Source organism: Cheilinus undulatus, linkage group 9 (assembly GCF_018320785.1).
Source record: "Cheilinus undulatus linkage group 9, ASM1832078v1, whole genome shotgun sequence".
NCBI classification, from domain to species: Eukaryota; Metazoa; Chordata; class Actinopteri; order Labriformes; family Labridae; genus Cheilinus; species Cheilinus undulatus.
Window position 1 is genome coordinate 51,465,153 of NC_054873.1, and position 24,398 is coordinate 51,489,550.

General features: G+C 43.2%; 1 protein-coding gene across 1 annotated transcript in view; it reads left to right on the forward strand.

Annotated features, from left to right (window-relative positions):
• bcar1 (BCAR1 scaffold protein, Cas family member) overlaps window positions 1-24,398 on the forward strand; it is a 46,616-nt gene that overhangs the window by 15,597 nt on the left and 6,621 nt on the right. Inside the window, exons 2-3 of the mRNA XM_041795212.1 lie at window positions 1,341-1,442; window positions 19,570-19,719. Coding sequence (XP_041651146.1) covers window positions 1,341-1,442; window positions 19,570-19,719 — 252 coding nt within the window. The remainder of the gene's footprint in view (window positions 1-1,340; window positions 1,443-19,569; window positions 19,720-24,398) is intronic.

The following is a 24,398-nucleotide window of genomic DNA, read 5'->3' on the forward strand; positions in this document are numbered from 1 at the left end:
GTTTTTAGAATGCTCAGAGTAAAGATGGAACAGTTAGAGAACATGTTTTTAGAATGCTCAGAGTAAAGATGGAACAGTTAGAGAACATGTTTCTAGAATGCTCAGAGTAAAGATGGAACAGTGAGAGAACATGTTTCTAGAATGCTCAGAGTAAAGATGGAACAGTTAGAGAACATGTTTCTAGAATGCTCAGAGTAAAGATGGAACAGTTAGAGAACATGTTTCTAGAATGCTCAGAGTAAAGATGGAACAGTTAGAGAACATGTTTTTAGAATGCTCAGAGTAAAGATGGAACAGTTAGAGAACATGTTTCTAGAATGCTCAGAGTAAAGATGGAACAGTTAGAGAACATGTTTCTAGAATGCTCAGAGTAAAGATGGAACAGTGAGAGAACATGTTTCTAGAATGCTCAGAGTAAAGATGGAACAGTTAGAGAACATGTTTCTAGAATGCTCAGAGTAAAGATGGAACAGTTAGAGAACATGTTTTTAGAATGCTCAGAGTAAAGATGGAACAGTTAGAGAACATGTTTTTAGAATGCTCAGAGTAAAGATGGAACAGTTAGAGAACATGTTTCTAGAATGCTCAGAGTAAAGATGGAACAGTTAGAGAACATGTTTCTAGAATGCTCAGAGTAAAGATGGAACAGTTAGAGAACATGTTTTTAGAATGCTCAGAGTAAAGATGGAACAGTTAGAGAACATGTTTCTAGAATGCTCAGAGTAAAGATGGAACAGTGAGAGAACATGTTTCTAGAGTGCTCAGAGTAAAGATGGAACAGTTAGAGAACATGTTTTTAGAATGCTCAGAGTAAAGATGGAACAGTTAGAGAACATGTTTCTAGAATGCTCAGAGTAAATATAGAACCATCAGAGAACATGTTTCAGAATGCTCAGAGTAAAGATGGAACAGTTAGAGAACATGTTTCTAGAATGCTCAGAGATTTTCATCAGACCATCCCCGAGGATGCCGTGTCTTTCGGTTTGAGTCGACCTTTCTGACCTTGTCTTTGTTATTCTTCTTCTGCAGAACGTGGAACAGGCGTTAGAGAACATGTTTTAGAATGCTCATTCCGTAGTAAAGATGGAACAGTTGAGAACATGTTTCTAGAATGCTCAGAGTAAAGATGGAACAGTTAGAGAACATGTTTCTAGAATGCTCAGAGTAAAGATGGAACAGTTAGAGAACATGTTTAGAATGCTCAGAGTAAAAGATGGAACAGTTAGAGAACATGTTTCTGTAGAATGCTCAGAGTAAAGATGGAACAGTTAGAGAACATGTTTCTAGAATGCTCAGAGTAAAGATGGAACAGTTAGAGAACATGTTTCTAGAATGCTCAGAGTAAAGATGGAACAGTGACAGGATCTGGACAAGATGTTTACCAAGTACCTCCTTCGCTGGAGAAAAGGAGCTGGGAGAGCGGCACCAAACCCCTGGGCAAGGTAAGGAAGGAACGATGGAGGAGAGGAGGGAACGATAGAATAAGGGAAGGAAGGAATGATGGAGGAGAGGAAGGAATGATGGAGGAGAGGAGGGAACGATGGAATTAGGGAAGGAAGGAACGATGGAGGAGAGGAGGGAAAGATGGAATCAGGGAAGGAATGATGGAGGAGAGGAGGGAATGATGGAATTAGGAAAGGAGGGATGGGAGGGAGGGAGGGAGGAAAGGAAGGATGTAAGGGAGGGAGGCAGGAAAGTAGAAAATAAGGCAACAAACAGCAAGGTGAGAAAGGAACGATGGAAGAGAGGAAGGAATGATGGAATTAGGGAAGGAAGGATGAAAGGGAGGGAGGTAGGACGGGAAGGTAGGAAATAAGGCAGCAAACCCCCAGACAAGGTAAGGAAGGAACGATGGAAGGGATAAGGAACAATGGAATCAGGGAAGTAAGGATGGGAGGGAGGTCAGATATAAGGCAACAGAACACTGGGCAAGGTAAGAAAGAAACAATGGGATAAGGCAGGAAGGAAGGAATGAACAATGGAACTAAAGAACAATGGATTAAGGAAGGAAGGAACAAAGGGAAAGGAAGGAACAATGGAAATAAGGAAGAAGGTTAGGTCCACCAAAGGAAGGGATGGAGGAAGTAAGGTAACAAAGTGCTGGGCTAGGCTAGAAAGGAATGATGGAAGGGAGGAAGGAAGGAAGAAATCAAGGACAGGAGGAAAGAAGGAAGGGAGGAAGAAAGAAAGAAAAGGAGGAAACAAGGGAGGCAGGAAGAAAGAGGGAAAACTAGGAAGGAATGAAAGAAGTTAGGAAGGGAGGAAGGAAGACAGGAAGCAAAGGAGGAAGGAAAGAGGAAACAAGGGAGGAAGGAAGAAAGAAAGAAAAGGAGGAAACAAATGAGGAAGGAAGAAAGGAAGTAATGGAGGAAGGAAGGAACAATAGGGGAGTGATGAAGGGAGGGGGGAAGGAAGGAAGGAAGGATGGAAGGAAAGAATGAATGAAGGTAGAATCAAGGAGAGAGGAAAGGATGAATGAAGGTAGAATCAAGGAGAGAGGAAAGGATGAATGCAGGTAGAATCAAGGAGAAAGGAAAGATGAATGTGGGTCAGCAGGTGTAATAAGGTGTTGCGTGATTGGTCAGATTAGTCATCGCTGGTTTTGCTGCTAATGTGTGCTGTTGGTGTTTGATGTGGGCGTGTCTGGAATGTTCCGGTGTTTGTCGTGTTCATGCTGCTGAACTGTTCTGTCCTGTTCTCCATCACAGAGCTCACTTTAACCAGACTATGACTTACTGACTGCTCGGATTTTTCTTCAAACTTTCCCTCAAACTCCCCTTTGTCTTTGACTTTTGCGACAACAATGACTCCGTACAGGAGAGAACCAGCAGAGACAGACTGATGATTTCTGGGTAAAGTGTGACTGTGTGGAGCATAGTTAATAATTCAGCCGTGATCTCGTGCTCGGCTGACTCAGCTCTTCGCCGCAGCAGCGGGTGACGGCCCGAGCGGTCCCGGGGCCTGCGGGCTCGCCGCGGTGCGCTGAGCCGTGTGCATTAGTGAGGATGTGGATGCCGGCTCCAGCTGCTCCCTGGCCTCCTAACACATGACCTCATCTGTGTTCCTCTGCCTGCTTCATAATAAATTCATCTGCACCATCAGAGAGGGACCATAATGAAATGCTCCGAGTGAAAGGCATCCTGGGACAGCTCTGTGTTTTTTTTGGGGGGGGGCTCGTCTGTAGTGAGTGTATTAGCCACAGGAGAGGTTGCTTTAGCCTCCTGAGACCTGAGCTTTAGTCTGAATACAGTTTTAGTCTCTGATTCTGGATCAGTAGGACCTGATCAGGCTAAAACCTCAGACTGTCTTTGAACAGGAAGTGGTTTAGACCAGAACTGATGTCCACAGAGCTCCTAAAGGTCCTGTTTCTGCAGGAAATTCAGACCTGGATCAGTTTTAGAGCTGGGTGTTGTTGGGGGTCTAGAGTCAGTCAGAGAGGGAGAGAGGACTGGTTTTGATGACGGATCACAAGGACTGGATAAGGACAGGCATCAGATTCACACTAAAGGGCTGAATTTAGTGGAAATGTTCCTTTAAAAACACAAATTCACTAAAGTTCCAAAGAAATGACTTTAAATTTCTGTCCTATAAAAATAAACCCAAATTTCCCCCAATATTTCAGGACATTTATGAGCACATATGAGCCTAGACCTGGAAAAATATCAGGAAAATTCCCCCCAAAATGCTGAAAAATTTCAAAATAAATGAGAGAAAAATCCTTCCAGTTAAACTCAAAAGAAACAAACATAGCCTCAACATTTCCATGAAAATTCCAGAAAATTTCCAAGTGAAATTCATGAACATTCTTGCCCCTCCCATTCCCTCTCAGATTCTATTATTGTCCCAAACTGATCTCACTTGTCTCCTTTTCTCAATTGTGGCTGTAGCGGTGTTCAAGACTCTGCTAAAAACTACTTCCTGTGTCATGGCGAAGGAAACATTTCCATGCAGTTTTATTTAAGAGACTAAAAGCTGTTTAAAGTCTAACACAGACGGCGACCTCAGCTTTGCGACCTGGAGCAGCTTTATCTCTGTTAGTGAGTAAAGAGGCGGAGCTTCTTTCATGCTGATGTTTGTGTGGACAGAGTAATAAAGTTCTGCCGTCTCCATGGAGAACGTTTGATTTCTCTGCGTGACTCACGGATGTTTTCTCTGTCAGGACACTAAAAGCTGTTTATGAGGGTCACACGACTCATTAAGCCCGCCCCTCGCCAGCGCCCTTCGTTGTTCAGGTGCTTTTATGTCCACTCACCTCTGACCCCGCCCACTCTAACAGTCATTCAGATAAGGACTTCCTGCTGAGACGCTCCGCCACACAGGAGGAGGCGGAGCTGAGGAGCCATGAAGCATGGCGCCTGAGTCTCGGCATCAATGACGGAGGGGGAGGAGCCAACTGTTCTGATGTGAAAGGAACATCAAAGAACAGAACACTAGGGATGTATCATTCTTTTTCCACAGCACCTGCAGCTGGTCACATAAAGGAAAAAAGAATGTTACATCAGCACTGCTCTGTTCTTTGATAAAATTGATCCGTCAAATTCCCAAATTTTACATTAACACAAAAGCCTGAAATTTTCCAAACAAATTCCGTCAAACATTCGAACAAATTTCCCAAATGTCTGTGGAAATGCTAAAAACAATTCAAAGCAGATTTCAACTGTGAAAAACTGTTTTTATTTCTTGTCTTTTATTTCTTTATTATTTTCTAGAATGAAATCAATCCCTGCACCTGCTGTAGGTCAAACTTAGAGGACAAAAGAATGTTACATCCCCACTGCTCCCTTCTTTGATCAGTCAAATTTCCAGAAACGACCCAGCGCTGCTGTTGGCAGAACAAAGCGGAATAATTCTGTGAGAAATTCCCGTTCCAGAGGGAATGTTTGATTACAGAAAAGTAGAACACACCCCCCTCTCTTCCTGTGTGGCTGTAGTGGGCGTGTCCCAGCGTTCTGCAGGAATATTGTCAGCTGTCATCAAAAGCATTGAAGTCTTAGCGGGCTGTGTCGGACGCCACGCGCCGTGGCGACTTAAGGATCTTAACACGCACAGAGAGAACAGCTGAAGGTGTGTGTGTGTTGTTATGGAGGCTCACTGTGTCCTGCATGGTCACATGACCATGCCACAGCTCGGCGTTCCCGCCGTCATACCGGGGAATTCTGGTGGGTTTTGGAAAAGGAAATTCAGAACTTCAGAGGAAATTTTGTGCGTGTTTGCTTTGGCCTTGTGGTCCATCATCAAAATTAAAAATGACTCTAGGACTCCTGACTGACCGAAGACCCCCAACAACCCACCAGCCGGCTCACACACATCCAAAATATCTGCTTTAAAACTGATCCAGGACTGCATGATCCGCAAAACAACACTGGACCTTCACGGTTTTTGGTCTAAACTACTTCCTGTACAGAGACAGGGCGGAGCTATTAAAGTGACCCAGAGAAACATTCCAAACTAAAGCTCAGGTCTCTGGAGGTTAACGTGTTTGAGTCTGCAGCTATGAGGGTTGGATGGCAGCTGTGCAGCAGTAGAGTCCCAAAACCCTGAAACAGGTGAAGATGCTCAAACAACAAACAGGATACTGAAAAACAGGATCAAAACCAGGATACTAGAGTCAGTGTGACCGTGGCCGAGACAAGACACCACCAGGTAGCTTTAAAGGTCACATATTTTACCCTTTTAAGACAAGCTTATATCGGTCTCAGAGGTCCCCAAAACATGCCTGTGAAGTTTATTGCTGAAAAAACCCTCTGGTATTGGATTTCTGCTTGTCTAAAAACCCCTCTGTTTCAGCCCTTCTCAGAATGAGCCGTTTCTGTGTCAGTGGCTTTAAATGTTAATGAGCTGTCTGACTCCGCCCCTGACTACACCCCTCTCAGGAAATGGATGTGGCACTCCTGATGTTACAGACACTTTTATCCGAAGTTTAGGACCTAACTGGGATTCAAACCATCAGTCTCCCAGATCATAGTCAGCAGAGTAACCCACTGAGCTATCCAGCATCTCAGCTGGTAGCTGAGAGGATCAGTAGAGGAGGGCAGAACTTTCCCCTAAGTGGGGGAGGGCCAACTAAACCTGGGGGCGGATGCTGTCTCCCCTCGTGGGGTCACTCCGGATATAATCTGAGAACAGCTTGTTTCAGCACCCATTTTCTAAAAGGTGGAGAAAGGGAGGGAGAGAGGGAATGGATTTTTCTGGTACTTGAGGGGATAGTGGACAGGGACACATGTTTGTGTTTGAAAAGCCTAAAAAAGTGACTTTTGCATAATATGTCCCCTTTAATCCAGCGTGACAAGAGAGATCATCAGGACCAGATGATGAGAAAGGAACCCAAAATCCCCCTGAGATGTCACAAACGTAAGACATAGTACAGCACAGAGTCTCAACATTAGACACAGTACAGCACAGAGTCTCAACATTAGACACAGTACAGCACAGAGTCTCAACATTAGACACAGTACAGCACAGAGTCTCAACATTAGACACAGTACAGCACAGAGTCTCAACATTAGACACAGTACAGCACACATTTAGCTTCAACATTCAGCTCTTCTCTCAGCTCTCAGAGATCAGACAGCCAGCAGGCTGGGAACAGATATTCTCTAAATGTGCTCAAAGCGTGCTGGATTAGACTCACACACCCCACTTTAAACCAGGAACCGTGTCTCTGGATTTACTGGTGAGAGCTGCCGAGAGTGTTGGAGCTACGTTTCTGCCGAGCCTCACGCTGAGAGATTAGGAGGAGACTAATGAAGTCAACACAGCTGTCTGGGACGGTCCCACACAGATCTGCCCACTGACCACTGGACCGATCCAACATTACATTTATGGATACAACATTACATTTACCAAGACAACATTACATTTCCCAACATAGGCCATGATAGGCCAGGTAGGATTGTACGTCTGTGTTCTAACGACAGAGATGAAGTAATCTGGTTTTGTAATGACCCTCCTGTTCGGGTTTGGAGGGTTCCAGTTCTGCAGAGTTAGGGCTGTGGCTGAGATGGTTCAAAGCCAGAGTGTTGTTGCTGTTTGTCAGGAGTTCTCATCTCTTTTTTCTGTTTCCAGGTTTGTGTCTCTGTAGTTTTATCATATTGTTATGAAGCTGAGGTTGTAGGTGCTGCTGGCATAGAAAGAGGCCAGGCCCTGTGTTTGATAATCAGCACTGTTAGTGGATGTTTGCTGCTGCAGGGCCGGTATCAGGTCTTCATTTTCATGCTAACAGCCAGGAGGCTAGCTCTGTATGTTCAGTTAAGTCGGGCCGTTTCCTCACCGCCATCATAAAGACGAGGAAAAGACCCCCCTGCAGATGCAGCAGGATGAAAATGGTTCCTAATGTGACAGCATCAACACGATGACGCCCTAATAACAAATTCTGCCACGGCTCTGCAGCCTGGAGCCGACTCAGTCCGTCCCTCGCTGCCAGAATCAGCAGACAGCCAGTCTGAGCACGCACACATGGAGAGGATCCTGACAGAAACGCAGGCAGCATCAGCCGTGCCATGTGGTGTTGGAATCCAGTGCAGTGGGGGGTAGAGTGTGGTGGTGCTCTCCTGGAGACATGCACTAATCTGTTAAGCCCCCCTGCGCTGCCTCTTGGTGCCTCTGTGAGTGCTGCCACATGCCCCACATAGCTGCCATGGCATCCACACGCTCCGTCTCTGACTCCTGCTGCTGCTCTTTGGCGTCTTTGTCTCAGCGCCCGCAACCGACCGTGTTACATTCAAACCAGCAGCCTGACAATACGCATTCATCAGGATAATCAGAGACATTTAGGCTTTGTGTAGCCATGATCTATCTGATAAACTCTAGTTGGTTTCTCTGTAGCAGGTCTGAGTGTCAGTGAGATCAACCAAGAGTCAGTGATGTGGTCCTCAGAGTCAGTGACGTGGTCCTCAGAGTCAGTGATGTGGTCCTCAGAGTCTGTGATGTGGTCCTCAGAGTCAGTGACGTGGTCCTCAGAGTCTGTGATGTGGTCCTCAGAGTCTGTGATGTGGTCCTCAGAGTCAGTGATGTGGCCCTCAGAGTCAGTGATGTGGTCCTCAGAGTCTGTGATGTGGTCCTCAGAGTCAGTGATGTGGTCCTCAGAGTCAGTGATGTGGTCCTCAGAGTCAGTGACGTGGTCCTCAGAGTCAGTGACGTGGTCCTCAGAGTCAGTGACGTGGTCCTCAGAGTCAGTGACGTGGTCCTCAGAGTCTGTGATGTGGTCTTCAGAGTCAGTGATGTGGTCTTCATAGTTAGTGATGTGGTCCTCAGAGTCAGTGATGTGGTCCTCAGAGTCTGTGATGTGGTCCTCAGAGTCTGTGATGTGGTCCTCAGAGTCTGTGATGTGGTCCTCAGAGTCAGTGATGTGGTCCTCAGAGTCAGTGATGTGGCCCTCAGAGTCAGTGATGTGGTCCTCAGAGTCTGTGATGTGGTCCTCAGAGTCTGTGATGTGGTCCTCAGAGTCTGTGATGTGGTCCTCAGAGTCAGTGATGTGGTCCTCAGAGTCAGTGATGTGGCCCTCAGAGTCTGTGATGTGGTCCTCAGAGTCAGTGATGTGGTCCTCAGAGTCTGTGATGTGGTCCTCAGAGTCTGTGATGTGGTCCTCAGAGTCAGTGATGTGGCCCTCAGAGTCAGTGATGTGGTCTTCAGAGTCAGTGATGTGGTCCTCAGAGTCTGTGATGTGGTCCTCAGAGTCTGTGATGTGGTCCTCAGAGTCAGTGATGTGGTCCTCAGAGTCAGTGATGTGGTCCTCAGAGTCTGTGATGTGGTCCTCAGAGTCAGTGATGTGGTCCTCAGAGTCAGTGATGTGGTCCTCAAAGTCTGTGATGTGGTCCTCAGAGTCAGTGATGTGGTCTTCAGAGTCAGTGATGTGGTCCTCAGAGTCTGTGATGTGGTCCTCAGAGTCAGTGATGTGGTCCTCAGAGTCAGTGATGTGGTCCTCAGAGTCTGTGATGTGGTCCTCAGAGTCAGTGATGTGTGCCTCAGAGTCTGTGATGTGGTCCTCAGAGTCTGTGATGTGGTCCTCAGAGTCAGTGATGTGGTCCTCAGAGTCAGTGATGTGGTCCTCAGAGTCTGTGATGTGGTCCTCAGAGTCTGTGATGTGGTCCTCAGAGTCTGTGATGTGGTCCTCAGAGTCAGTGATGTGGTCCTCAGAGTCTGTGATGTGGTCCTCAGAGTCTGTGATGTGGTCCTCAGAGTCTATGATGTGTATTTGAGGGTTCTAATGTTAGTCACCAGTTGAATTTGTCTGTTTTTTTTTGTTCACCTACATTTTTAGATCCAGCTCGTTTTCTGGATCCTGTCATGATTCCGTTCTGTGAAATCTGAAAGTATGAAAGTGAAAGTTTCACATGAGGAATCGTCTGTTTAGTGACCAGTCTCTGTAGAGTCCACCATGATCTATGTACATAGATCTATGTCTTTGGAGCCTGTTAGCAGAGTTTAGATGTCCACCTCCCTCCTGCTCTAATTATCCCTCTCTATTTTTACCCATGCTCCTCTCTGAGCCCCACATCTGCTCCTGACGCCGTGTTTCTCTCTCTGATGCAGCTGCACGTATAGAAAGGCTATTTTTCGGCCTGTGTGGTCGGCGTGGTCGTTTTGAAGCGAGCTGTTCTTTACCAGCAGAGATTTCCTCCAGCGTGTTTGGTTGGCGAGTAAAGCCCACGCCTGTTTGTTCATGTTGGAGGAGGGCGGGGGCGCTGGGGGGAGCAAAGGTCGTCTGCTGAACAATGACTCCTCCTGACGTCATCTCACAGAGAACATCCAGCCTGCGTGTGGAGGAATCCTCCTTCGCCGTGGGCTCATAAATTAGTGCGTGGAGGCGTTTATTGTCAGCAGGTCGGAGCGGCGGCAGCTTTTATGAGGCCACTGATTTATTCTGAGAGCAGGACTCTCACAGATCTCTATGTGGGTCAGTAAATCTGAGAGTAGACCTGGACTCAGGACAGAGTCTCTGTGAGGAGACCCAGCAGAGCAGGCCGCTGGTTTCTGAGTTTGAGGATGAACTGGGACTCTAATTAGAGACTACTGAACCCCTCAGAGCCCTTTATTCAGACCTAAACCTCTGAGTCTAAGTAGTTAGTAGTCCTGTTCACCAGTCAGGGTCCACATCCTCATGTTAACAGTTAGTCCTGTTCACCAGTCAGGGTCCACATCCTCATGTTAACAGTTAGTCCTGTTCACCAGCCAGGGTCCACATCCTCATGTTAACAGTTAGGGTCCGCATCCTCATGTTAACAGTTAGTCCTGTTCACCAGTCAGGGACTGTTGACTTCACCAGCAGCAGCCCAGAGATGTTGTTGTGACACTGAAGGATTGTGGGAAATGTAGTTCTGATCAGGGTTTGCTCATACGGAGGCGGACCGGTGGAGTTTCTGTCCCGTCCTCCGTCTATAAGAAGCCGGCGTCGCCGCCATGATGTCACCCAGCAGTCCTGGTGGTTGTTCAGTCCTCCAGTTTGTCATTTAGTCTGCGGCCATCCTGGTTTCTGTAGATCCCGATGTGACCATATAAGGAGTGGTAGTGAGTTTAATTAGCATTTACAGTAAATCAGGCAGAGCGGGACATTCTTGGGGAGTCTGAGCCTCAGACCAGATATTCTCACTGACACATGAACAGATGACACCTCTGGGTCCGGGTTCTTCTGCTCCACTGACCCGCTAAGACGCTAGACCGTCTGCACATGAGCAGTAGCGCCTCTGTGGTTAAACTTCAGTGTTCTTCAGGACGTCGTTCTCTCTGCGCTCATGTGTGTTTTCAGGAGTTAAACGGCACCTACAGCCGTGAAAGAGTATTCCCCTCTGATTCCTGATGCTTCTGCATATTTATCACTCTGAGATGTTCTGGATCATCAAACCAACTTTAATATCTCACTAAGACAGCCTGAGTAAATACAAAATACAGTTTCTAACTGAGGTCTGAGGTTTAGCACCTTTTATTTAGTACAGGTTTTAATTTTATTTAGTACAGGTTTTAATTTTATTTAGTACAGGTTTTAATTTTATTTAGTACAGGTTTTAATTTTATTTAGAACAGGTTTTTATTTGTAGTTCATTTTTTAGTCAGGTTTTTATTTTTAGTTCATTTTATTTATTACAGGTTTTTATTTTTAGTTCATTTTATTTAGTACAGGTTTTTATTTTAGTACATTTTTTAGTCAGGTTTTTATTTTTAGTTCATTTTATTTAGTACAGGTTTTTATTTTTAGTTCATTTTATTTAGTACAGGTTTTTATTTTTAGTTCATTTTATTTAGTACAGGTGTTTATTTTTAGTGCAGGTTTTTATTTTAGTTTATTTTATTTAGTACAGGTTTTTATTTTAGTTTATTTTATTTAGTACAGGTTTTTATTTTTAGTTCATTTTATTAAGTACAGGTTTTTATTTTTAGTACATTTTATTTAGTACAGGTTTTTATTTTTAGTACAGGTTTTTATTTTAGTTTATTTTATTTAGTACAGGTTTTTATTTTTAGTTCATTTTATTTAGTACAGGTTTTTATTTTTAGTTCATTTTATTTAGTACAGGTTTTTATTTTTAGTACAGGTTTTTATTTTTAGTGCAGGTTTTTATTTTAGTTCATTTTATTTAGTACAGGTTTTTATTTTTAGTTCATTTTATTTAGTACAGGTTTTTATTTTTAGTTCATTTTATTTAGTACAGGTTTTTATTTTTAGTTCATTTTATTTAGTACAGGTTTTTATTTTTAGTACAGGTTTTTATTTTTAGTGCAGGTTTTTATTTTAGTTCATTTTATTTAGTACAGGTTTTTATTTTTAGTTCATTTTATTTAGTACAGGTTTTTATTTTTAGTACATTTTATTTAGTACAGGTTTTTATTTTTAGTACATTTTATTTAGTACAGGTTTTTATTTTTAGTACATTTTATTTAGTACAGGTTTTTATTTTTAGTACATTTTTTTAGTACAGGTTTTTATTTTTAGTACATGTTTTTATTTTTAGTACATTTTTTTAGTACATTTTTTTAGTACAGGTTTTTATTTTTAGTACATTTTTTTAGTACAGGTTTTTATTTTTAGTACATTTTTTTAGTACAGGTTTTTATTTTTAGTACATTTTTTTAGTACAGGTTTTTATTTTTAGTACATGTTTTTATTTTTAGTACATTTTTTTAGTACATTTTTTTAGTACAGGTTTTTATTTTTAGTACATTTTTTTAGTACAGGTTTTTATTTTTAGTACATTTTTTTAGTAGTGGCGCGGTTCGAAACAACTGGGCCTAATGTGAAAGCACCCTAAATCAAAGTCCCATGGTTCTGGAATACTCTGGCCATCTGTGGAGGGAACCTACGAATTAGTCTTTTTCTTGGTTTATGAAAATGAAACAGTTTTACATTTCTGTGTAATCAAACACTGATAATAAATGTGTTTACTCATGAATATTGTGTTTGGTTGTTTCTGCTGAATGCTGCTGGGTGAAAAATGACGCACTGGTCCTTTAAAAGCAGCAGTTTTAGTGATAAAAACATGTTTAGGTGTGTGTGCTCTGCTTTTATCAGTGGAACATTAAAATGACCAGACGACTGAGGTCAGATTCAGGTTAACCCACAGAGTCAGATATGATCATAAAGATAGGGACGCTCTAACTGGTTTTACTGGTGAACAGCTGGGACGTCCCAGTCCTGGACTGGGAGGAGGAAGGATGTGTGAGCAGCTCCGCTCTCATCTCCTGGACGGATTAAAGGCTCGGGGGTTTTTACCATGACTCGTATCAAACAGATCACTTAGCGTTAGTGTGTCTATTCTCGGGGGGGGGGGGTCAATAACATGGGTAATCAGTCAGACACGAGCCGGGGGGCAAGAGAGAGAGAGAGGAGGGCACATCTGGCACTCAGCTCAATGTGCTCAATAGTCCTGAAAGCTTAGTGAACAGTGTTTACAGGACAGAGCTGCCATCGTTTAATCAGGTAAACATCCTTCACAGTCAGGCACCTTACCCCAGGCCCTAGACCCTAGACACTAGACACTAGACACTAGACCCTAAAACCCTAGACACTAGACACTAGACCCTAGACCCTAGACACTAGACACTAGACCCTAGACCCTAGACCCTAACACCCTAGACACTAGACACTAGACCCTAGACCCTAGACCCTAGACACTAGACACTAGACACTAGACCCTAGACACTAGACCCTAGACCCTAGACACTAGACACTAGACACTAGACCCTAGACACTAGACACTAGACCCTAGACCCTAGACACTAGACCCTAGACCCTAGACACTAGACACTAGACCCTAGACACTAGACACTAGACCCTAGACTCTAGACCGTAGACACTAGACACTAGACCTTAGACACTAGACACCTTACCCTAGACCCTAGACCCTAGACACTAGACCCTAGACCCTAGACACTAGACCCTAGACCCTAGACACTAGACCCTAGACTCTAGACCCCAGACACTAGACCCTAGACCCTAGACCCTAGACACTAGACCTTAGACCCTAGACACTAGACCCTAGACCCTAGACCCTAGACACTAGACCCTAGACCCTAGACACTAGACCCTAGACCTTAGACACTAGACACTAGACACTAGACACTAGACACTAGACCCTAGACCCTAGACACTAGACCCTAGACCCTAGACCCTAGACACTAGACCTTAGACCCTAGACACTAGACACTAGACCCTAGACCCTAGACACTACACCCTAGACACTAGACCCTAGACACTAGACACTAGACCCTAGACCCTAGACCCTAGACACTACACCCTAGACCCTAGACCCTAGACACTAGACCCTAGACCCTAGACCCTAGACACTAGACACTAGACCCTAGACCCTAGACACTAGACACTAGACCCTAGACCTTAGACCTAAGACCCTAGACCTTAGAAACTAGACCCTTGACACTAGACACTAGACCCTAGACCCTAGACACTAGACCCTAGACATTAGACCCTAGACAACTTACCCTAGACCCTAGACCTTAGACCCTAGACACTAGACACTACCACTAGACCCTAGACCCTAGACATTAGACCCTAGACAACTTACCCTAGACCCTAGACCTTAGACCCTAGACCCTAGACACTAGACCCTAGACCTTAGACCCTAGACCCTAGACCCTGGACCTTAGACCCTAGACCCTAGACACTAGACCCTAGAACTTAGACCCTAGACTCTAGACCTTAGACATTAGATCCTAGACACTAGACACCTTACCCTAGACCCTAGACCTTAGACCCTAGACCCTAGACACTAGACCCTAGACCTTAGACACTAGACACTAGACCCTAGACCCTAGACACTAGACACTAGACCCTAGACCCTAGACCCTAACACCCTAGACACTAGACACTAGACCCTAGACCCTAGACCCTAGACACTAGACACTAGACACTAGACCCTAGACACTAGACCCTAGACCCTAGACACTAGACACTAGACACTAGACCCTAGACACTAGACACTAGACCCTAGACCCTAGACACTAGACCCTAGACCCTAGACACTAGACACTAGACACTAGACCCTAGACACTAGACACTAGACCCTAGACTCTAGACCGTAGACACTAGACACTAGACCTTAGACACTAGACACCTTACCCTAGACCCTAGACCCTAGACACTAGACCCTAGACCCTAGACACTAGACCCTAGACCCTAGACACTAGACCCTAGACTCTAGACCCCAGACACTAGACCCTAGACCCTAGACACTAGACACTAGACCCTAGACCCTAGACACTAGACCCTAGACCCTAGACACTAGACCCTAGACCCTAGACACTAGACCCTAGACCTTAGACACTAGACACTAGACACTAGACACTAGACCCTAGACCCTAGACACTAGACCCTAGACCCTAGACCCTAGACACTAGACCTTAGACCCTAGACACTAGACACTAGACCCTAGACCCTAGACACTACACCCTAGACACTAGACCCTAGACACTAGACACTAGACCCTAGACCCTAGACCCTAGACACTACACCCTAGACCCTAGACCCTAGACACTAGACCCTAGACCCTAGACCCTAGACACTAGACACTAGACCCTAGACCCTAGACACTAGACACTAGACCCTAGACCTTAGACCTAAGACCCTAGACCTTAGAAACTAGACCCTTGACACTAGACACTAGACCCTAGACCCTAGACACTAGACCCTAGACATTAGACCCTAGACAACTTACCCTAGACCCTAGACCTTAGACCCTAGACACTAGACACTACCACTAGACCCTAGACCCTAGACATTAGACCCTAGACAACTTACCCTAGACCCTAGACCTTAGACCCTAGACCCTAGACACTAGACCCTAGACCTTAGACCCTAGACCCTAGACCCTGGACCTTAGACCCTAGACCCTAGACACTAGACCCTAGAACTTAGACCCTAGACTCTAGACCTTAGACATTAGATCCTAGACACTAGACACCTTACCCTAGACCCTAGACCTTAGACCCTAGACCCTAGACACTAGACCCTAGACCTTAGACACTAGACCCTAGACCATAGACACTAGACCCTAGACCCTAGACCTTAGACCCTAGACCCTAGACACTAGACACTAGACCTTAGACACTAGACCCTAGACACTAGACACTAAACCCTAGACATTAGACCCTAGACAGCTTACCCTAGACCCTAGACACTAGACACCTTACCCTAGACCTTAGAACTTAGACCCTAGACACTAGACACTACCACTAGACCCTAGACACTAGACACTAGACCCTAGACACTAGACACCTTACCTTAGACCCTAGACCTTAGACCCTAGACACTAGACACAACCACTAGACCCTAGATCCTAGACGCTAGACCCTAGACCCTAGACATTAGACCCTAGACAACTTACCCTAGACCCTAGACACTAGACCTTAGACACTAGACCCTAGACACTAGACACTAGACCCTAGACCCTAGACCTTAAACCCTAGACCTTAGACCCTAGACACTAGACCTTAGACCCTAGACCCTAGACCTTATACACTAGACACCTTACCCTAGACCTTAGACACTAGACCTTAGACCCTAGACCCTAGACCCTAGACACTAGACCCTAGACCCTAGACATTAGACCCTAGACACTAGACCCTAGACCTTAGACCCTAGACCCTAGACCCTAGACACTAGACCCTAGACCCTAGACCTTAGACCCTAGACCGTAGACACTAGACACTAGACCTTAGACACTAGACCCTAGACACTAGACACTAGACCCTAGACCCTAGACCCTAGACACTAGACCCTAGACATTAGACCCTAGACAACTTACCCTAGACCCTAGACACTAGACACTAGACCCTAGACACTAGACACCTTACCCTAGACCCTAGACCTTAGACCTTAGACCCTAGACACTAGACACTACCACTAGACCCTAGACCCTAGACCCTAGACATTAGACCCTAGACCTTAGACCCTAGACACTAGACACTACCACTAGACCCTAGATCCTAGACACTAGACCCTAGACACTAGACCCTAGACATTAGACCCTAGACAACTTACCCTAGACCCTAGACCCTAGACCTTAGACACTAGACCCTAGACACTAGACACCTTACCCTAGACCCTAGACCTTAAACCCTAGACCTTAGACCCTAGACACTAGACCTTAGACCCTAGACCCTAGACACTAGACCCTAGACCCTAGACATTAGACCCTAGACACTAGACCCTAGACCTTAGACCCTAGACCCTAGACACTAGACACTAGACCCTAGACCCTAGACCTTAGACCCTAGACCGTAGACACTAGACACTAGACCTTAGACACTAGACCCTAGACACTAGACACTAGACCCTAGACCCTAGACACTAGACCCTAGACATTAGACCCTAGACAACTTACCCTAGACCCTAGACACTAGACACTAGACCCTAGACACTAGACACCTTACCCTAGACCCTAGACCTTAGACCTTAGACCCTAGACACTAGACACTACCACTAGACCCTAGACCCTAGACCCTAGACATTAGACCCTAGACCTTAGACCCTAGACACTAGACACTACCACTAGACCCTAGATCCTAGACACTAGACCCTAGACACTAGACCCTAGACCCTAGACATTAGACCCTAGACAACTTACCCTAAACCCTAGACCCTAGACCTTAGACACTAGACCCTAGACACTAGACACCTTACCCTAGACCCTAGACCTTAAACCCTAGACCTTAGACCCTAGACACTAGACCTTAGACCCTAGACCCTAGACCCTAGACCCTAGACCCTAGACACTAGACTCTAGACACTAGACACCTTACCCTAGACCTTAGACACTAGACCCTAGACACTAGACACTAGACCCTAGATCTTAGACACTAGACCTTAGACCCTAGACACTAGACCCTAGACACTAGACCCTAGACCTTAGACCCTAGACCCTAGACCTTAGAAACTAGACCCTTGACACTAGACACTAGACCCTAGACCCTAGACCTTAGACACTAGACCCTAGACACTAGACCTTAGACACTCGACCCTAGATCCTAGACCAGCAGGAACACCAGCAGAGCTACTTGGTTTCATGTCTAGCTCCGATGTAGCTTCCTGCTACATCCATTTATGAGTAATGGAGCTTAATGTGGCTAGCTGTTAGCTTCCTGCTACATCCATTTATGAGTAATGGAGCTTAATGTGGCTAGCTGTTAGCTTCCTGCTACATCCATTTTTGAGTAGTGGAGCTTTGTGTGGCTTGCTGTTAGTTTCCTGCTACATCCTTTTTGTGTAAACAAGCTAAATGTGGCTAGCTGTTAGCTATAAACCAGTAGAGAGCCACAGCTATACAGGAAGTTGTGTTGTTGCCAAAAAACAGGAAGTTTCTCCTCCATTTCTGACTTCATGCCTCATGTTTTCTATCCCCACCATGGCTGTGTTTGTTGTGCTTCCTCCTCCAGTCAGCTGTTCCCTGGTTGGCTATCATTCTGTTTTATGTCTAATCCTCAGAGAGCGTGCTCAGCTTTACGCCATGTAACAGGATTACTGATCATGTTAAATGTGTAAAACCAGAGCAGCTGTGATTGTGATCATGGAGTGTAGGATCAGTCTGACTCTGGTGAGATCATCTGATCACCAGGACTGTGAGGACTTTGGTCTGAAGGAGGGCCCAGGTCCAGAACCACTCTGACTATCTGCTGGTGAGCCTGGTTCCATATTTCTGGGTAACAGACTGCAGAAACCTGATGGCGTGAATGACTCTGAGGGTGTGATGGAGTCTTGGTTTTATTTGGGTATAAAACAAGCTTGATCGCCCGTCTCTGGCGAGAGAGCGGCGTGTGAGAGGCTGAGCAGATGAGTACAGACAGGCTGTCAGATGGAGGCTGTGATCGTTTGTTTCTGTCTGTCTCTGACGCTGAGCAAATATTATCAGAGAGCTGCTGAGAGGATTTAACAGGATCTGATAGAGCACGTCCACTCATCACTGTTAGAATTCATCATTGAGATCACATCTGCACAACACATCACACCCCGCTCCATCATCAGCGCTCAGTGTTATTCTGTATTTATTTATTTATTTATGTTTGTTTATTATGCTGTCATGTAGACTCTGGCTTCATTTTTACTGAATGTTTATCCAATTTAAAGAAGAACATGAGCTTTTTCACTAATAACTTCCTGGAAGTGTAATGAATCTGCTCCTGCAGCTGATTTCTGTATGAACTCAGAGTTTCATAAATTCTGGTTCAGGTTTTTGGGTCAGGCTCCGTTTATGCATTAAGGGTTATAATTCAGGGAACAGTGGTTTACAGAAGCGTTATTGATGATCAGGATGTTCTAGTTAATAAATGACAGATGTTTTCTCCCCATCACAGCTCTTTCAGTCATGTTCGTGGCGTGTTTGTGTATCACAGCTGTGCTGCTTCCAGACAGTCGGGTTGACTCTGCACTCACACCCCATAATACACAGTTTAAACAGACACACAATAGGACCGCCCCGTTCCCACGCCGCCGCCGCCAGGACCCCCGCTCTGTTTGTAGTGCTGCCCGTCACAAGAGTTTTCTTTTCAATGAAAATGAACGACCCGAGTCTTTGTTGAGCCGCTGCGAGGGGCCAGTAAACTCTTTAAAAGGTGACACCAGTTACCGTTTGACCCCTGCAGGCTGCCGTAGCCACATCAGCAGGCTTTAACACTTCAACTCTTCATGTTCTGTCAGGTTTTAGAGACTTTGACGTTGACATGATAAATCCAAAATCAAGGAACAAGCTCTTTCCAGATTACTGCTAAAACATGAAAAAGCTGCCGTTGTCCCGGAAGTTCAGATTCAAACAAACAAACAAACAAACAGAAAGATTAAATGAAAACAAGTCATTCTTTATTTTATCTTTTCTGTTCTGATCAAAGAGAAGATCAAAGAATGGAGCAGTGGTGATTGAACATTCTTTTTCCCTACATGTGTGACCAGCTGCAGATGTTTTTTATTTTCATGTTTGATCAAAGAACAGAACACTGGTGATGTAACATTCTGTCTTTCATTTATGTCTGTCTGGTGTAGGTGTTGTGAAAAAGAATGTTACCAGTCTTCTGTCTTTATCATGACCGTGAGTCTGGATGTTGTTTCACCATCTCATCATCTCTCTGGTACAGGTGGTGGTTCCCACTCGGGTCGGACAGGTGTACGTGTACGACACGGTGAAACCGGAGCAGGACGAGTACGATGTCCCGCCACGACATCCACCTCCGGCTCAGCAGGACATCTATGACGTACCGCCGACCCGCCAGCAGTATAACACACAGGTAGGAGACACGTGTGTTCATGTGTGACTGTCAGTAATGTTTCCAACAGGACCACTCTGGTTTAATATGGCGTTTAGCAGAGGTTAATGTTGTTTTCACGTGTTTTCATCCTAACATTCCTTTGGATTTTTACTTTGATTGAAAATTATTTGGAAAAACAGATTTAAAAGGAAAAAGCATTCAGTGGCATCCACAACCAGTGAGCATGCTCAATGCACAAAAAGACATCCATACTGTTTTAATGTACAATCAGATGTTATCAGACTTTAATTAAAAGATGACATCATCAAAAGCAGGAATAGAATGTTTATAAGCTTTAGAATGATGACATCAAAAGCAGGAATAGAATGTTTATAAGCTTTCGATGACATCATCAAAAACAGGAATAGAATGTTTATAAGCTTTAGCATGACATCATCAAAAACAGGAATAGAATGTTTATAAGCTTTAGGATGTCATCATCAAAAGCAGGAATAGAATGTTTATAAGCTTTATGGTGACATCATCAAAAGTAGGAATAGACTGTTTATAAGCTTTAGGATGACATCATCAAAAGCAGAAATAGATTGTTTATAAGCTTTAGGATGACATCATCAAAAGCAGGAATAGAATGTTTATAAGCTTTAGGATGACATCATCAAAGGCAGGAATAGACTGTTTATAAGCTTTAGGATGACATCATCAAAAGCAGGAATAATATGTTTATAAGCTTTAGGATGACATCATCAAAAGCAGGAATAATATGTTTATAAGCTTTATGGTGACATCATCAAAAGTAGGAATAGACTGTTTATAAGCTTTAGGATGACATCATCAAAAGCAGAAATAGATTGTTTATAAGCTTTAGGATGACATCATCAAAAGCAGGAATAGAATGTTTATAAGCTTTAGGATGACATCATCAAAGGCAGGAATAGACTGTTTATAAGCTTTAGGATGACATCATCAAAAGCAGGAATAATATGTTTATAAGCTTTAGGATGACATCATCAAAAGCAGGAATAGAATGTTTATAAGCTTTAGGATGACATCATCAAAAGCAGGAATAGATTGTTTATAAGCTTTAGGATGACATCATCAAAAGCAGGAATAGAATGTTTATAAGCTTTAGGATGACATCATCAAAAGCAGGAATAATATGTTTATAAGCTTTATGGTGACATCATCAAAAGAAGGAATAGAATGTTTGCAAGCATTATGATGACATCATCAAAAGCAGGAATAGACTGTTTATAAGCTTTAGGATGACATCATCAAAAGCAGGAATAGAATGTTTATAAGCTTTAGGATGACATCATCAAAAGCAGGAATAATATGTTTATAAGCTTTATGGTGACATCATCAAAAGCAGGAATAGATTGTTTATAAGCTTTAGGATGACATCATCAAAAGCAGGAATAGAATGTTTATAAGCTTTAGGATGACATCATCAAAAGCAGGAATAATATGTTTATAAGCTTTATGGTGACATCATCAAAAGCAGGAATAGATTGTTTATAAGCTTTAGGATGACATCATCAAAAGCAGGAATAGAATGTTTATAAGCTTTAGGCTGACATCATCAAAAGCAGGAATAATATGTTTATAAGCTTTAGGATGACATCATCAAAAGCAGGAATAATATGTTTATAAGCTTTATGGTGACATCATCAAAAGCAGGAATAGAATGTTTGCAAGCATTATGATGACATCATCAAAAGCAGGAATAGAATGTTTATAAGCTTTAGATGACATCATCAAACGCAGGATTAGAATGTTTATAAGCTTTAGGATGACATCATCAAAAGCAGGAATAGACTGTTTATAAGCTTTAGGATGACATCATCAAAAGCAGGAATAGAATGTTTATAAGCTTTAGATGACATCATCAAAAGCAGGATTAGAATGTTTATAAGCTTTAGGATGACATCATCAAAAGCAGGAATAATATGTTTATAAGCTTTAGGATGACATCATCAAAAGCAGGAATAGACTGTTTATAAGCTTTAGGATGACATCATCAAAAGCAGGAATAGACTGTTTATAAGCTTTAGGATGACATCATCAAAAGCAGGAATAGAATGTTTATAAGCTTTAGGATGACATCATCGAAAGCAGGAATAGACTGTTTATAAGCTTTAGGATGACATCATCAAAAGCAGGAATAGAATGTTTATAAGCTTTAGGATGACATCATCAAGAACAGGAATAGAATGTTTATAAGCTTTAGGATGACATCATCAAAAGCAGGAATAGAATGTTTATAAGCTTTAGGATGACATCATCAAAAGCAGGAACAGACTGTTTATAAGCTTTAGGATGACATCATCAAAAGCAGGAATAGAATGTTTATAAGCTTTAGGATGACATCATCAAGAACAGGAATAGAATGTTTATAAGCTTTAGGATGACATCATCAAAAGCAGGAATAGAATGTTTATAAGCTTTAGGATGACATCATCAAAAGCAGGAATAGACTGTTTATAAGCATTAGCATGACATCATCAAGAACAGGAATAGAATGTTTATAAGCTTTAGGATGACATCATCAAAAGCAGGAATAGAATGTTTATAAGCTTTAGGATGACATCATCAAGAACAGGAATAGAATGTTTATAAGCTTTAGGATGACATCATCAAAAGCAGGAATAGAATGTTTGAAAGCATTATGGTGATGTCATCAAAAGCAGGAATAGAATGTTTATAAGCTTTAGATGAAATCATCAAAAGCAGGAATAGAATGTTTATAAGCTTTAGGATGACATCATCAAAAGCAGGAATTGAATGTTTATAAGCTTCAGCGTGACATCATCAAAAGCAGGAATAGAATGTTTATAAGCTTTAGGATGACATCATCAAAAGTAGGAATAGAATGTTTAAAAGTTTTAGGATGACATCATCAAAAGCAGGAATAATATGTTTATAAGCTTTAGCGTGACATCATCAAAAGCAGGAATAGACTGTTTGAAAGCTTTAGGATGACATCATCAAAAGTAGGAATAGAATGTTTATCAGCTTTAGGATGATATCATCAAAAGCAGGAATAGAATGTTTATAAGCTTTAGGATGACATCATCAAAAGTAGGAATAGAATGTTTATCAGCTTTAGGATGACATCATCAAAAGTAGGAATAGAATGTTTATCAGCTTTAGGATGATATCATCAAAAGCAGGAATAGAATGTTTATAAGCTTTAGGATGACATCATCAAAAGTAGGAATAGAATGTTTATCAGCTTTAGGATGACATCATCAAAAGTAGGAATAGAATGTTTATCAGCTTTAGGATGACATCATCAAAAGTAGGAATAGAATGTTTATCAGCTTTAGGATGATATCATCAAAAGCAGGAATAGAATGTTTATAAGCTTTAGGATGACATCATCAAAAGTAGGAATAGAATGTTTATCAGCTTTAGGATGACATCATCAAAAGTAGGAATAGAATGTTTTATAGGCATTATGATGACATCATTAAAAGCAGGAATAGAATGTTAATAGGCTTTAAAAGATGATATCAATGGCAGAGGGGAGGAATGTTGGTGAAAGTTGGAATGTTGGGGCCTTTATCACTCCAGAGACGGTTCTTTTCTGTTGTTTTAAAGACTAAAAGTCAAAGTTTTACCAACTAAAGAGAGGTTAGCAGACGGACCTGCTCTGATTACCGAGCTCAGATGAAAGTCCAGACCTCTAAAGAGAGACAGAATCCCGTCACTCTGAGGGAGTCCGGTCATAAATACAGCCATGGTCTCAGTCCACTAACAGAATACAGCAGATCTGACGGGGTGTTCTTTAATGTGTTTGTCTTTACAGCCAATCAGGATGAAGACATCCCAGAGCTCTCTGTGACAGTCTGAGCTGTCAGGCTGTTTTCATTGAAGGTCATTAAGGATGTCACTGTGAGGTTTAAAAAGGGTCAGAGAGCTGTGGCTGAAATTCTGAGTGACTCTCTCAGCTGTCTTCCTTTTCTTCAGCTTTAATATTTGATGTGATGTAACATTCTCCCTCTCTAAATTTTACATCAGTCTTTAGTGAAGGTCAAACATGAGGAGGAGAGGGAGGAGAGGTGAGGAAGGAGGTTCAGGATGAGGAGGAGGAATGGAGCTAATGAGGAAGAGGAGCTGACCCCTAATGTCCATCTTTTCTGCAGCACCCGTCTCTGGAGGGCGGACAGATCAGACGTGTCTCAGTCTGACGGACGTCTAACGCCGCTCTTAACCAATCACGTTAGCTCTGCCCGCTGTTGCTGTGCTGAGACATTGGCTTTGATCTCACTGAGAGAGTCCCAACATTCTGTCACATACACACACATCATCTCAATCCAAGCCCTAAAACTCCTCCTCAGCCCATCTGTTTTACTTTCTCTGACAGATGTTTAATCATTTCTGTTAAAGTTTGATGATGATTTTAACTCTCAGAGTTCTACCGAGTGTGTGTGTGATAGAATGTTGGGACTCTCTCAGTGAGATCAAAGGAGGACAGCATAGCAACAATGGGCAGGGCTGACCTGACTGGTCCATCCTCTGCCTGTTTCCTATTGGTCGGTTCATCATAAAATCTGAGATCAGGAATAACTTTAGAGTGCTCGGAGAAAGTTTAAAGACCCTGTAAAGTGAAATCCAAAGTTTTTGTCTTAACACTCTAGAAATGTTGGAATCTGGTTGCTGTAAACATGTGAAAACTCTGAGATCTACATGTAACT